Here is a 15,608-nt window from a genome sequence, read left to right as displayed (position 1 = left end):
AAAGAATAATTTAACATTGTTCACAGAAATAACAGCTTGTCGAAACGAAGCTTGCCCATTCAGGCTATTCACAAGGTGTCAATGACTACGGTAAAATATAAATTAGACTCTTTTAGGCGTCAGGAGTGAATGGAATTTACTGCTCACAACATACAAAATACTAATATATTCATAGGCAACCTACTATTTTATAATGAATAAATTGATCGACACAGGGACATTCCTCCCCCCCCCCCCCCCGCCACCCCCAAGTTGTGTATATTTCGGAAATCGCGACACAAGAAAAAGACCGGATAACGATTTACTTGAAAACTATGTCCCCATGAATTAATCGTTCGTGTACAATCATTTGACAGGGTATACAATTTACGAACTAGTTTCATAGACTGGAGACAATAGTTTGCTTTTTTGGCTTTTCACAAGAATATAAAGCTGGCAATCATCATAATATTCACGTCCGTACGTCACGGAATGTACACCAATCGTACCCCCAATATACATTCAATTTTTCTGAAACTGGAGAACTTACCTTTGCAAACACGTCTCTTATGCCGCCTTCTTGAAATCAAATAAGGTTACTAGTTCTTCTAGTAACTAGTAAATGAGACCACTGAGCCGAACAGAATACTGTATAAACAGTGCCGGTACTATAATAAATTGCACGCAATGGAGAAATCGTGTGCCATAATCATTCACTGAAAAGACTTTTTCTGGGTGTTTTGTATTGAATTTATTTTCATTGATTTTTGACAAGTTGAATGTAAAATATAGGGAAAAGGGTATATAAAGGGTATATATCGCTGGATTTTATTTTAACTGAAACATTCCTTCAGCGAAAATAGCAAAAAAATGTTGCAAGCGAAAATGAAGTATTTTACAGTATACTGTAATTAATTTATTCTGAGCATGCGCAGACGTTCTGTTAATGTTGCCGGGAGAGGTAATTTTTGATGAAAATCGTAAAAAAGACCCACTTGGGATTTTCAGATCCGAAAAAAAAACTACGTGCGTACTCGGCAGAGACTTGTTCATCAACCTTCCAAGTTTCACTGATACATGGTGTAGAATTTCTGAAAAAATGTTAGAGAGAGAAAATGGAATATGGAAAACGGACATTTTACAAAACCTGAATTATAAAGTCCCCTTTTCAGGCTGCGCCTGACTAAATAGATATTTACCCGACTTATACCATCATGGTAAAATACATATTTATAAGAACAACAAATTTATTTATATATTCAAAATGTCAAATTTATCAATACAAAATAAATGAGAAACTTTCACTTCTGAATCATACATTAGCGATGAAAAATCATTTACTTGCATAAAACAGCAATTCTATACCTCTTTCGCATACACATGATAGTAAACAAAAACAACTTTTTTTTTTCATCTATCATGTCAAACTTGTGACCAAAATTGTGAATCTAAAATGTTGTTAAAGATAAATCCATTAGTTTTTTCCTTTTTTTCAGTGAAGATTATCCAGAAAAAACTTGTATCACTTCACCTCAAAGAAATTTTAATAATCAACCAGGGTATAATGTATAATCATGTGAATACTCAAACACTCATCTTTTTACCAATCAGAATCTGAAAATTACAACTGCCTTAAATCCTGACTTCTGAAATCCAGCCACATACATGGGAATAATATCAACCCATTCAGCTACATGTATTGCAGTGAAGATTTTAGAGAGACTAAACTGTTTTGGGGCTTGACTTGAGATCAATTCATAGTTAATCAAGTCAGTGCATACATTGTGTGAACCATGAGATAAATACAGTGATCACGTAGATGCGGTTTCAGAAATATATTCTTCATCGCAAATATTTCATGATTTTTATTGACAAAATAACTTATGCAAAGCAGTTAATTAAAACATAAAATGCAAACAAATTAGTCCCATCTATGTCAGTTTCAGCTTTAGGGAATTTTGCACTAATGCTATCCAAAAATAAATATGCAAATATTTTCATTGATATGAAATATAGTTAAACACAAAAGTCTGGCATTGTCTGGAGTACAGCAATTTCAATCAGATGTAAAGTCAACTATTACAAAGATACAAAGTGAAAAATAAAATGATGGGGAATTGTAGTGTTGATTCTTATTCATTCTGTGCATATTGCATACACCATTGAATACAAATTATACAATACAAAATGAATAATTCACTGTTAAAAAATTGAAAATTTTAATTAAATCATAATGCAAATAAATTTGGTACATTAATTAAAATACATTTTTATATTTAATTTTCCAACATAAAGAGTTCGTCTTCTAAATCATCTTTCCTGGCAATTTTATCGACCTGCTCTCGGTTCGGTTTTTTTATCTCCCCTGATGCAATCTTAGCCTCAAGATCATTGATTTGTCTTAATTTCTTTTTAATTGCTTTTATTTTCTTGTAAATGTCTTCAGCAGATAAGTCATCAGTTTGCTGTGGTTCCTGTGATGTTGATGATATTGTCGTTTTCCGCAATGTTTCTGAAAGCTCTTTAGTATCTGTTTTCGCCTCTGATCCTCCAAGTTGCTCTGTGTCTTTCTTCTCCTTTAGCTTTTGTTTTCTTTTTTCTTTCTTTTTTGCACTTTTAGATTTTTCTTTGGGTTCTTCTTTTTTAGGTTCCACATACCCAGGTGGTAATTTAGGTTTACTGTTCATCCACTGTTTTCCTTTGCTTTCATAGCTGCCGAGATCATGAAGAGATTATGTGAACTTTGTAGAATGTACAATGTATGTTGTACAGTGCCATGCATCAATGTCTTGGAGATGTACAAAGATACCATAACATGGAATCCATCATGTCCCTCCCCAATTTTTCTCCCAAACTAAGTTCTCTAGCCAGAAGTGTTGACATGTACTTTTTAATATTTTTTGCCACGCAATCCCCTGGACACTCAGTCTCTTAAAAACACTGCATTCAAGGAGCAAGCATTGGTTACCATTAAAACTGTTACACACATTGAGACTGAGAGAGAAGAACAACAATTTTTATGGACATCTTTAGACCACTGCACTATTTAGACCAGTATAACTTTTATAGATTCACCACTTGAAGAATGTTGGTAAACAATGTCATCAATTAGGAATAGCTGTCTTTTTAGAGTGTCTACCTCAAAACAAACTTAATAATGAATGGTAAGTGATTACATATTTGCCATGGTTATTGATCCCCCAGTGTTCTTGCATATCACAATCTAATTAAATTCTGATTTTCACTTTATATTTGTGTCACTCTTGTTATTTATGACTATTTTTATTTTTTTTTGGTTTTACTTGCTGTTATTAAGTTTTGTTTATATTGTGTCTTGATAGTCAAAATTAGTGAAAATAAAAATAAAAATTGTAACCAAATTGGCAATATCAAAACCTTGGTAGTTTATGATTGTTGCCATGGCAATTACAATTGTTAACATCTGGTTACAAATCTCATATAGGTCCATCCATGGTAGCTACATACTATGTAAATTATAAACCAAAGATTATAAATAATATTCTTTAAAAATAGAGAACTGAAGATATTGTCAGGAAATGAACAAATCTGACAGAGGTCTACCAAAGGTACTTACAAATCAAGTAGCAAAGGAATTTGGCTGATGAATAACTCACACAGTTACCTATATAAATAGCTCTGCTCTGTCATCTTCGTTGACAGCGTAAGAAGAAAAATATAATTTTTGCTTTGACCAAATAACTAAGAGTGTGATCTATTTTTCTTGGGACAACTTACACTGGCATTTCTTCTTGGGGTACATAACCACCTTTAACTCTTCTTGGTTTTCGCCAAGTTCCATCTGGCCTCTGTGTAGCTGGTATAAATGAACCTAAAAAATACAAAATGAAATAAATAAATACAAATATGACATAGCCCCAGTGAGTGTGGCTAAATTGATATATTGGCACACAACAGGAGGAGGGATGTCAACATCTTGGCAAGCATATGAAATTCGAAATTTAATTTTTCCCTAGAGACAGCTGGCAACCAATAAAAAAATTGTTGGATGCCAGAATTTAATAAGGCAAGAACAGACTCAGGTTGCAATCCATTTTCAACATCAGATGTAATTTCTCCTGTTACACGATGAGGTTCACATATTTCTGCTCAGTTTATCATTCAAACTTGCAAAATATGCGATTGATCATCGTATGTTTTAAATATAGTGGACTACAAAATGCGTATGTGCAAAGTGTTGAATCGTGAGTAGAAGTGCACCCACCAAGAGCTGACAAGCTATTTCATGTTGCAGAATGTCATGTAGGCAGCCATGTTTTTGAAAGGTCACACAATGGCAACCAAATATTTCTTTGGGTCTCCATTCATTAAATTTAGGGTAGTTTTCAAAATGCCAAAAGTCTGACCTCCACACTCAGCTATCTTTCAAAAAATGCGAATAACAAGTTTTTTGAAAACAAGCCATGCATGGCACAGTCCCTGTTAGTTATCAAATTTAAGATATATAGTTTTGTTTATAGTAATATAGCTGGAATATAACCATGTCAGGAACATGATTTTTTAACAATAAAATGATTGACATTTGTATCTGATCGTCAAACAAGTACTTGTCCATATTGAGAGATATTGCTTTGGAACATCATTCAAAATCAGCCATTTTGAATACATGTATATATATATATATAACATGATGTATAACAAATATATCAAATTTGAATAATCAGTCAAAGCATTTAAGAGATAAGGCCGCCAGTCAGCCATTTTGAATCCAATCTGAAAAATAAAATGACGTGCATCAAGAACCTGTAATTTCTAATGTATGTTATAAATTTGAACAAAATCCGTCCATAAATGCAAGAAATGCTTGATATTTGAGGATTTTTTTAGCACAAAAATAGCCACCATTTGGCCAATATATCTGTCTATCTATGACATGATGTATATTGAATTTTTAAAATTTTAACATAATCAGCCAAAACAAGTCGGAGATATGGGCCTAGAAGCCCATTCATTAAAACAAAATGGCCGCCAGACAGCCATGTTGAATCCAATCTGAAAAATAAATGATGTGCATCAGAAACCTGTAATGTCTAATATATGTACCAAGTTTGAACGAAATCCATCCATAAATGCCAGAAATGCTTAATATTTGATGATTCTTTAGCACAAAAATGGCCACCATTCGGCCATTTTTAATAGAATTGTCAAACCAATATATCTGTATACCTATGACATGATCTATAATGAATATTTAAAATTTGAACATAATCAGTCAAGCAAGTCAGAGTACATGTATGGCACTAGAACCACATTCATTAAAACAAAATGGCCGCCAGTTGGCCAGTTTGAATGTTATCTGAAAAACAAAATGATGTGCATCAAGGTCCATCCATGTGAACAAAATCCATCTGCAAAACAGCCAAAAAATGCTCGATTTTGATGATTTTTAGCACAAAAATGGCCGCCATTCGACCATCTTGAATCAGATCGTGAAACAAATTGATGTGCATATGTATAATATCATGTATGATGTATGTGTGAAGTTTGATTGTGATTGGTCCAGGCATTTCTAAGATACAGGCGGACATACGGAGGTCAAAACATAAGTCCCCGTTTTCGGACTGTGTCCGAACGAGGACTAATAAATAACGCTGTTCGTGCACCGAGATCAGTGCTATCAGACCGTATTTTAACAATGTGGTAATTCACTTTTGCATTGTGATAAAAAAAATGTCATCATCAATATTCAGAAATTTACATAATATTGTCAGTACGACAGACTTGTTCTGTTAGATCAGAGGCTGCTGTTTCAGGACAAATCATGCAGAAAAGACATCATGGCAGAAATTGCTTTGCATCTACAGTGAATCATTACACTGGGCTTATGACCGTCAAAGGCATCAAAACATAGAATCATTTCAGTAATTGTGGAAGCATTATTTTTTTACGTGCAAATTGTAAAATTTCATTAAATTTTACGAAATCCAGAAAAAAATTATCATAACCGACATAACTGATGTCGAAGCATTTTAGTCCCGACAGCAATCTAATAAGGTGCTTGAAAATAGACATTTTTTGGTTGAAACTTTAAGTTTATTATTATACATACAGGTATGGCACAGAAAAATAGTCTAGTGTTCAGTATAAAGGCCATATTTGTAGGTATTTGCGCTCGTTCTAAATTGTCTTCATTTGGGGTAAACTACTTTAACAATATTCTACATGTAGATTATTTACATCACATTCAAATTGTTTTTCAGACAGCAAGAATTAATGAATAACATGTGTACCGGTATATATAGAATACAATCTATAGAAATCTATAGACCATAAGAATTTGAAATGATGCACTTTTGTTCAATGGGAGGTGCCATTTTGTTTCCCAAATTATGCAAAGCAAGACAGCACATTCATGATATAGCATTTTCAAAATAGTATTCAATAAGGCACTGGACTGAAAATAGTTCAACTTTGAATAGTGTTTTGAGTCAGTTTGATCAGTGGCTAATACCTTGACTTCGCAGTTCACACGCTTTGATGTTCTAGAGTTATGTCAGTTCTGTTTTTAGGAAATCAATAAACTACTCGGCTGCATGCCAGGCATTGCCTACTATATATGCACAACATAGAACCAGCTTCACCAAATTTAGAATATCTGCACATACCCTACCAACAGTGTTCGAAATTAACGTCGGTCCGTCGACCTCACGCCGACAGCGGGTGTAAAGGACCCAGACCTGTGAAAAACCATCAGTCCTTGTGACCGACCATAAATTTCTATTTAAAAAAACGTTCCATTATTTAGTATGATTGTAAGACCAAATATATAATAAATATCGATATTAACTTCAGAATTGTTTCAAAATTGCGTTTTCTTGCACGTTTGATCAACAAATGGCATCACTCATCAACCTGAGTCATAATTCAAGCTCGCCGAATGATCGCGAAATGCGCCGAACGTGGGAACTGTAACAAGTGATCTGATTGGTTGTAGAATTCGCGCTTACATTTTATGTTCCGCCATCTTTGATTTCCATCGAACACGCTGGTATTGCAGAGTTTCGTCTACATCGAAGTATGTGGCGATATTTAAACTGCCAGGAGCCTGCTGCTAAACGTGTGCAAACTACACAAGAAAGGTGTGACAAACAGCAAGAATACGAATGGTCTAGGCGTAAACCATGCACATTCCAAGTTAGCTGGCAGGCGGGGTTCAAAGACTAGTTACTTTTTGATAACAACAACAAGGTGATGTATTGCCGGCCTTGTCGAGGATCCTACCGTCAGCTGTCGGTTAGTAAGATTGTGAACACGATGCAAAATGCATGTCAGATTCAGAGTCGGCCAGTGATCGTGTTTTTTCTGAAGATTTTGATGAGTTTAGTGACGATGAAAGAAATGATGATGACCTCTTTGAGGCTACAGATAATATATATATCTGATTAAGTAGTAAATAAAGGTTTTGCAATTGCAAGCTTGTATTATCCGTTTAGTCATTGTTTGTTAAATATCAGGGCCTACAGTTAGCTAGAAGAACCTACAGTTTTAATTTGACATAGGTCCTTCGGGCCTGTTATAATTTTCAGTTAATTTCGAACACTGCCTACCAATTGAAAAAACTTAGATATCAAAGGATACCTCCAGAGGAAAGAAAGTGTCAACTTTGTAATAATGGGGCTATTGGCAATGAAATCCATGCACTTTTAGACTGTAACCATACTGGAATAACAAATGCTCATACTGAATTTCTGAATGCAGTTAGCATTTATAATGAAAGTAAACTTAAACTATCAAAACAACAAATGTTTGCAGAAATTTTAAGTTCGAGAGATGGGTTCATTGCCAATAGTGCTGGCAAATTTATTGACAGCATATTATTTTACTATAAGAAAATTTACTTGGACTTAAGTCTGTTATGTATTTTCTTTTGTCTCGTGTGTGTAATTGTGTTTTATTATATTTAATGTCTTTTGACCACAGATAATGTAACAAAATATATTATTTAGTGTCAAATAAAATATACTACTAGTATACTATATTAGACCCAGTGATTTAGTATAAATGGCAAGCAATTCAATTCTGCCACTGTGGTACAATCCCTTATTTTTATCTGCCCTTGGAAACACTATTTTACATAGTGTGGTTTTGAAAGTTGGTAAGCTATAGATTTCAAGTTATTGGTCCTACTAATAATGCATGCCTGTGATGTTGTGTTCTCAAATAATGACAGATGTGTGAATACAGAATGGCCACGCCATGTTTAAGTGAACTTCGACAAACGCTTCCGGTTTGATGACATGCATGTGTCGACATCGATAATTCTGTATCGACGTCTGTATGTAAGTAGATCAAATCACACCTTAATTGGCAATTTAAATAAGTGATTTGTACCAGAACACTAAGAAGATAAAACCGACAAATTATCATTCAACCAACCTGAATCATCAGTGACAATATTCTCGACTGACGCCGCCATCTTGGATTTCGCTTACTCTCGCGCGATTCGCGCAAGTATTTGTCACGTGAAGAGGGAATTCCCATAGAAGGTCAAGGGGTTCCCCGACAACTGTTACCTGGACCATCGACCACGTGTGAGTAGAGAGGTGGCGTTTAGTGGCACCCGGTTGCAGGGTACTTGTATATCACTGGAACATGGCCGCGCACAGCTGCAATATCTGCCATGATGGTTTTGTGTCCTTATCTGACGTGGTGCTGCACACACGGGCCAGACACAGAAAAGACGACGCGCCTTTGAGATGTTATCTGAAAGAGTGTGACGAAAAAATCGAAATTTCAGAGCTAACCAAACATATTCGACAAAGACATCCCGAACAATGCAGCATCGTGTGCAGGCTTTGTCTGCAGAAATTCCTATTTCAGTTCGACTACAGAAACCATGCTCGTCGCATCCATGGTCAAAATCTGCGTACACGACAGATAAAGTGTCCCACGTGTAGAGAGAGTGTACCTGACTACACCGCTGATCACCACCGTCTGGTGGAGTGCCCCAATCACGTTGAAAATAAACCTGGATACCAGAGACGAGGTACGTTTATCCCGAACAACGCCTCAAAAATAATTAGAACGCTAAAATATATTAACATGTGCTTGCAGTCATCTTTTGTCTCAGACTTCCGTGTTTATCGGATTGTCTACTGTGAATGGTTTACCGTTAATCACTCACCTAGTCACAAAGTAAACAATTTATCCAACGCATTAGCAGACACATTTGAAACACACGGGTAACATTGTTGCAACTTGATATTATTGACGGGCGAATGTAACAGCAACAATAATGTGCAAACCCAATCAAATCTATACATTTGTCGAAAGCAATTGGCCGAAATTTTCGAAAAACAACTTTTGTGTGTGGAGACTGTTAGTTTTCTGGTCACATGACTATTTAAACTGATGCAATAAATGAGAAACATGAATAAAAAAGCTAATAGCATACTAGTATTCACTTTTATTCTTGCTGTCAACAAATAATTAATTGTAAAAAAAATACTTGTGAAAAATAAATGAGATTTTCTTTTAATTATTTAATTTCTAAAATGGTAACTTCACAATTTTTAGTGTCACATGTATTTGAAAATACAGGCACACATTCTTACAAAATCCAAATACAACTTGGAACTAATATTCTCGCTAACCAGAAAAAAAATGTTGCATAGACATTGCAGTCCTACTAGCGAGTCACTATATGGATTTTTGCAAACTGATGTTGTTCAGAAATATAAATGGAGAAAACAACACTTCAGTGAATCTGTTCTTTCCCAGCAAAGTTACCCTTGTTTTAACTCTCGGTTATTAAGATTAACAATAAATAATTTGAAATGTTGCCACAAAGAAAGATACAAACTACGAACTCGGGGTAAATATTTCAGTTGAACAGTGTTTTTGTCCAATTTCAGGAGACTTCCTCTCCCAACTTTGAAATACTGATTGTTTATATCTTATCATATGTGTTTGTAATTGACAAACAAAGAGCTAAACCTCCACACCTACATGAGCTATTTTTTATTTACGTTTGACACTAATGAAAAAAAAATGAAGCAGTACTCTCAGTGTATCATGATAAAATGAAATATTGTGCACTAAATTGTAAAAGAAACATTTTTAACAAAATGTACATGGTAGTATATAGAAAAAATGGCAGTGTTTTAATTTGAAAACACAAAAAATACCCCTAAAACTATCCTGCTACCTTAAACATTCAGAGAATGAATGGCTATAAATGTTTGAACTTGATCGGTCAAAATTGAAATTGAGCATAGTCTGAAAACGAGGACCTGTAATTACACCTCCATGCTGATTTAAATACACACATACATACATCATATCATACATGCATTTATTTATGATTTAATGTGAAATGACTGAATAATGACCATTTTAGTGTTAATAATTAAAAGTGCAAAATTAAGCATTTCTAAAAACATTATTGTCACGGGTTTCACTTCAAATATGAACAAATTAGTAAAAAACATTGTTTGTAGTAAAATTGAAAGTGTGACGTGTGAATATTTGTTGGTTCACAGCCAAGACGTTAGATTTCTGTATATTTTGCTGTTAGGTGGTGACAAAATTATTAGCCTTGTTTAATAAGCAAATTTCTTTTTTGTAGCTAAAGCCAGACCATCAGATTTACTGGGAGAGACTCTTGGTTCTCTCGATGATTTTACAGCAATGCATGTTTTGCCATCAGAAGAGTACAACGAGAAATGCAGAAATATTGTCAATGAGGTCGTAACGTTTCTGAAAAGCAAAGAAGTTCCTTGGAATATTAGCAACATAAAAGAGGTATGTAAAAGAACCTGTTAGCTGATGTGGTTAGATAGCAATGTGTGAATTGAGTTCTTAAATATTTATATTAGAATGAGAGTTAGTGATTTGAATTTACTGACAGCTGAAGGACGACTATGAGGACATGTGTATTAAACAGCCTCTTAGGGGGTTGAGATTTTAGTAAACGTCTGAGATCTGTATAGTGCTTACTGGTATGTATGTTTGTCTCGCAGGGTGGATCATTTGGTAAAGGAACTTCATTGAAAGACCACATTGATGTCAGTTTAGTGGTGCTCATCACCGATTTCCATAACATGGAAGACCACATCAAGAAAATGCAGGAAACATTAGAACAGGCTAAACAATCCTTCATTGAGTCCAATTCATGGAAAGATAGAATATCGGATGTGAAGGTGACGTGCAAGTCTTTGAACTTGTCTATTAGTGTGGATGACAATAGCAACTTAGATGTGACTATATACCCTTCATGTAAGACATTACAGGACAATGCACGGAGAGGTGAGATTATACTTTACTTTTGTTGTGTTCGTGAATTTTAAGTGTTGTATTGCTTTCCCAGTAAGGGTGAAAATACATTATTTTTTCTTTGAGGTAGAAGCCTATTCATGAATTAAAATACCCAGAATTTGATCATTTTGAAAGAAACTGTACTTCAAGGCAATTAAAACCATAACACTCAGAATTTAATTGTCTGTTTATAGTGGTATATGGGAACCCTCTACATATAAGGTGATAGATGGTCTCTACTATCTATTCTAAATTATTTTAATCTCAATACTTAATGCTACACGCTATTTGAATGGCAAATTGCATGGCCAAAGAAAAGGGTATTCAAAATACAATGTGGTAACGCAACTCTGATTCAGACTAGGATATGGTCTCATCTACTGGTATATCACAATGTATTCAAGAAATTGTCTTACATAATTAATACATGTATAATTTACTCTCTGATTTTCATAATAAACTATATTTCTCTTGTAATATTATATTCATTTAAAAATTTTAGATGAAAAAAGAAGACTTTACAGAAAAATGCTCAATGTTAAGGACGATGACAGACTTATGTACAACACTACTCTGACAGGCTTTGAGGTCGCTTTCGTCCATCGCAGACATTCCCCTATCAAGAAACTTATTCAGCTTGTCAAGTACTGGTGCCATGAATGCTTTGATGCCGAGAGAATTTCCAAAATGGGGAGAAGTGCTCCATCACAATATCTCTTGGAATTGGTCACGATTCGTTCCTGGGAAGAGGCTGGACAACCAGACGAGTTTCAGCTTGGATTGGGATTCCGTGCAGTGCTGGAAAAACTGGTCGATAACCGTTCGATGTTCATTGTATGGCATGAGCATTACGATAAGGCTACAGCGAGGGAATCAATGAGAAAATTTGCGATGAGAAGGTGAGTGCATTAGGGTCTATATGGGAGTTTGTTGAACTTGAACTTTGAGATTAATATTAAAACTGTATTACACAGTAATCACATTATTAATGCACTTTAGTTCCTGCATCAGTCCAAGAGAAAAAAAAGTGGGTCCAATAACCCTAATTATCCATATTTTAGGCGAAACTTTTATTTTATGCAAATTAGCCATTTTTCATTGTTATACACATCTTTTTTTTCGTCTGTTTGGATGGGGTACAAATCAGACTAATAGTTGTTAGCTCATTACTGGAAACACCAACATTTTTTGTTTTTTTTGTTTATACAAATAGAAATGATCCAAACAATGGTTTTTCATTTCTTTCTAAATTTCTCTTGTTTGTATTGTATAATGGTATAACCCAAGCCAGTTTTTTTTTAACATTAACCACATTTTTTTTTTTTTGGCAGACCTATAGTACTGAACCCAACCGATCCAACCCATAATGTGGCAGCTGACTGTAATACTTGGCGTGAAGTCGCCAGTATTGCACAAGACACACTAAACAAATACCTGTTCAAAAGCTGGGTGTAATACTGTGATATCAGTAGAAACCCCAAACACCTTTCAGCCAACTGTAGTCTTTTACTTAGGTCTCCGAGACAACTGAATAGAAATCATGTTCTTAAATTCTGTTTATGACAATTTACAGTTTTGTTATTTTAACGTTTCGATGTACAGTGTTCTGAGATGCACTGACTATGTCTATTGAAACGCTGTTTACTTAAATTACGACTTTTGTTTGATATATGCGATTGCCTAAAAACTTATTTGAAAATATTGTTCAGAACGTTGCTTTAAATTTTTGTCAACATATTGCTTGTTACTTGGCTTATAACTGTTTATGTAGCGCTATATACTTTAGAAAATCGCGGTGTTGTATTCAACGCATGATTAATTTGTTTATTCTGACTAGGTGTGGAATGATAATGTTCCTACATTCGGACCTGTATGTCTAGTAGTTCTTTGTTTGAATGGAATGCATAAATCACTATGCAGCTTTGCAGAAAGGAAATACGAAAAGGATGTACATTTCTTGGGATGTAGCATTTCATTTATAAATTTATCAAAATAGGTTCATTTTAGTAAGTTAGTTTGTCTCCTAAAAATACAAATTTGTTTTTTTAAAACTTTAAGATATGTTTTGTTTTTCTGTGTAGCCACTTCGATGTGAATGATCTGTGTAGTATAGATTGTATAGCGATTTGACTTCCTCCCCTGATAATATTTGTGTAAATTATTTCTTAAAACCACCTGTGAGGGCAGTGTAATAAAAGCTACCCCATGTGATGTGAACTTGATTTCTTTTTCATTTAATACTTCATGTGATAAAAATTTTCTAACTTGGATTTAATTGTTCATTGTATTGTGAATTGTCACTCCCCCACAAATTAAAGACAACACACCAACATTATATGGTAATCAAAACTTGAGAATGAAGTATTTCTTTTAGATGCAATTACCTTGAAGCTAAAATTCAACTATTTGGAGAAATATTTTGTTCACTCGGAATTATTCCCATGACAACCAGTGATCCCCACTCAATTTTTGTTAAGTGATAGGGTTTCTTTTTCAACAAAAATGGAAAAGTTGACCAGTTTTATTTGAGATGTACATTAGATTTTATATTATATAATTTTATATTTTAATATACTGTGACCAGAAACACAGAAGTATTTATAACAATGTTGGCATAACCAGTCTGTAGTGATCTGGGCATCATTTGTGTGCTAAGAGACAAAGTTGTCTCACTTCCTTGAAATAGTTTTATAAAATATATTTTAACCTAAAAGGAAGACTTACAAGTCTATTTTATTTATACTTATTTTTACTGCTCCAATTTAATTTAATTTACTTTACATTAAAGACCCTAGTGGGTTTGTTGTCAAATGATACATTTCGATCTTTGGATGGGGATTGCTCGGGATCACTGTGGAGACTGACCATGTGAATCACTGGTTTGTGTCCTAATAAGTTAAAATGCAGTGTATTCTGTAGATGAATCAGTCTAGTATTCAAACATGTGCACAAACAAGCACAGGGTGGCTGATGTTTGTCTTGGGTAATCGTATTTAAAAATTGGGTAATAATTTAGATCCTTGATCCAAATAATGAGAAAATGAATAATGTACATTCTCTAGAACATTTCTTCATTTATTGAGGCTAGCATTAAGTTTCAGAAAGTAATTTGTGGGAGAATAAAAAAGAATTTACTTACCTCCATGAAATAATTGATTTCATGTTTTTGTCCCCCTGCGTCTTCTATTCACAAACACACCAATTGTCAAAATTCTAGACTACCGTTACTGTTCATTTTGAAATTGATTTATTCATGGATAAAGATGATAGTTTTAGTAATCTGATGATCGTGATTATTAATACAGATGTCCTTTTATCTGTTAAGTGAATGTGTTCCAACAAACCAATTTTTTTTTTTTTTTGGTCTTTTCTATAATTGGCTAGCAGCCTTTCTTAGTTTTCCAAAATTTTCCAAGGACATTATCTGATAAGATTGTGTGTAGAAAAATACAATTTCATAATTATGATATGGAAACTTGCATTTGTGTTATATTCGAAATAAAGCTGGCTGAAAGGATGCATTTGGTTTTATGTGTGTGTAGATGCGCGTTCACGTACGGGGGTGCAAATATCAATCACAGATGGCACATTGCATTGTTCCTTGAAAGCGAGACAAATTATTCTTAATTCTCATACTTATACTATTAGACATTTATTTCATTAAAACTTTATCATACTATTTTAGACCCGATTATATGGTATAGGTGTTATCTGAATTTTAGATATGGTCACATTCATTTTCAATTATAGGTGTATTCCCCCCCCCCCCCAACAAATTCCGTTACCGACAGAAGGTGCTTCATTCATTTGACTTTTTATTTAAAAAAAAAAAATTTGCTGATGGAGGTCACATTTTGAGCATTTTGTGGAGTCCATTTAGACATTGTTCTTTGCATTCGTAAGCAGACTGAAAGCGTGTAAAATGTAGCATAGTTTACACAACTCGCATGGAAGCCATATTGAATGTGTCACAACCAACCAAAGTCATGACTACAGTGTTACTGTTTAAAATAATTACTCATTCTGTAATGTGAAAAGTTGAAAATTACAAAAATATTCATCAAAATTAGAGAATTGAATATATTGTCACAAAATCAACAAATCTGATACATCTACAAATACAATATCGAAGCAATTGGACAAGGAATTTTCAAGGAGAAGTTGAAAATATAATTTTTTACCACAAATGACAAAAATATTCATCAAAATCAGAGAAATGAAGATATCATCGCAAAATCAACAAATCTGAGAGAGGTACACCCAGGTACCTACATACCAAGTATCAAAGCATTTGGGCTAGCGGTTTTCAAGAAGAAGTCGAGAATAGCATTTTT

The 15,608-nt window shown here is 34.1% G+C and overlaps 2 protein-coding genes across 2 annotated transcripts; one reads left to right on the top strand and one right to left on the bottom strand.

Annotated features, from left to right (window-relative positions):
• Positions 1 to 1,208: 1,208 nt before the first annotated feature.
• On the bottom strand, positions 1,209 to 8,497 carry LOC100371258 (partner of Y14 and mago-like). The gene is made up of 3 exons (XM_002734202.4): positions 8,395 to 8,497; positions 3,736 to 3,829; positions 1,209 to 2,691 (listed from the first exon to the last, which is right to left on the bottom strand). The coding sequence occupies exons 1-3, from the start codon at positions 8,432 to 8,434 to the stop codon at positions 2,256 to 2,258; spliced, it is 570 nt and encodes a 189-aa protein (XP_002734248.2). The 5' UTR covers positions 8,435 to 8,497; the 3' UTR covers positions 1,209 to 2,255.
• LOC102809258 (2'-5'-oligoadenylate synthase 1A-like) lies at positions 8,475 to 14,791 on the top strand. Its single transcript, XM_006815777.3, has 5 exons — positions 8,475 to 9,004; positions 10,586 to 10,761; positions 10,980 to 11,265; positions 11,777 to 12,173; positions 12,606 to 14,791. Exons 1-5 carry the CDS (start codon positions 8,611 to 8,613, stop codon positions 12,727 to 12,729), a joined length of 1,377 nt encoding a protein of 458 aa, XP_006815840.3. The 5' UTR covers positions 8,475 to 8,610; the 3' UTR covers positions 12,730 to 14,791.
• Positions 14,792 to 15,608: the final 817 nt, after the last annotated feature.

The sequence above is a fragment of the Saccoglossus kowalevskii genome, chromosome 7 (genome assembly GCF_978046115.1).
Source record: "Saccoglossus kowalevskii chromosome 7, keSacKowa6.1, whole genome shotgun sequence".
Classification (NCBI taxonomy): Eukaryota; Metazoa; Hemichordata; class Enteropneusta; family Harrimaniidae; genus Saccoglossus; species Saccoglossus kowalevskii.
This window is presented reverse-complemented; position numbering and strand designations above follow the sequence as displayed.

Coding starts and splice junctions, on each gene's coding strand:
- LOC100371258 (XM_002734202.4), bottom strand. CDS start 8,434: ATGGCGGCGTCAGTCGAGAATATTGTCACTGATGATTCAG. Junction 3,830..8,394: donor TATTGTCACTGATGATTCAG/GTTGGTTGAATG, acceptor TGTATTTTTTAG/GTTCATTTATACCAGCTACA. Junction 2,692..3,735: donor CCCCAAGAAGAAATGCCAGT/GTAAGTTGTCCC, acceptor TGATCTCGGCAG/CTATGAAAGCAAAGGAAAAC.
- LOC102809258 (XM_006815777.3), top strand. CDS start 8,611: ATGGCCGCGCACAGCTGCAATATCTGCCATGATGGTTTTGTGTCCTTA. Junction 10,762..10,979: donor ATATTAGCAACATAAAAGAG/GTATGTAAAAGA, acceptor TTTGTCTCGCAG/GGTGGATCATTTGGTAAAGG. Junction 12,174..12,605: donor AGAAAATTTGCGATGAGAAG/GTGAGTGCATTA, acceptor TTTTTTTGGCAG/ACCTATAGTACTGAACCCAA.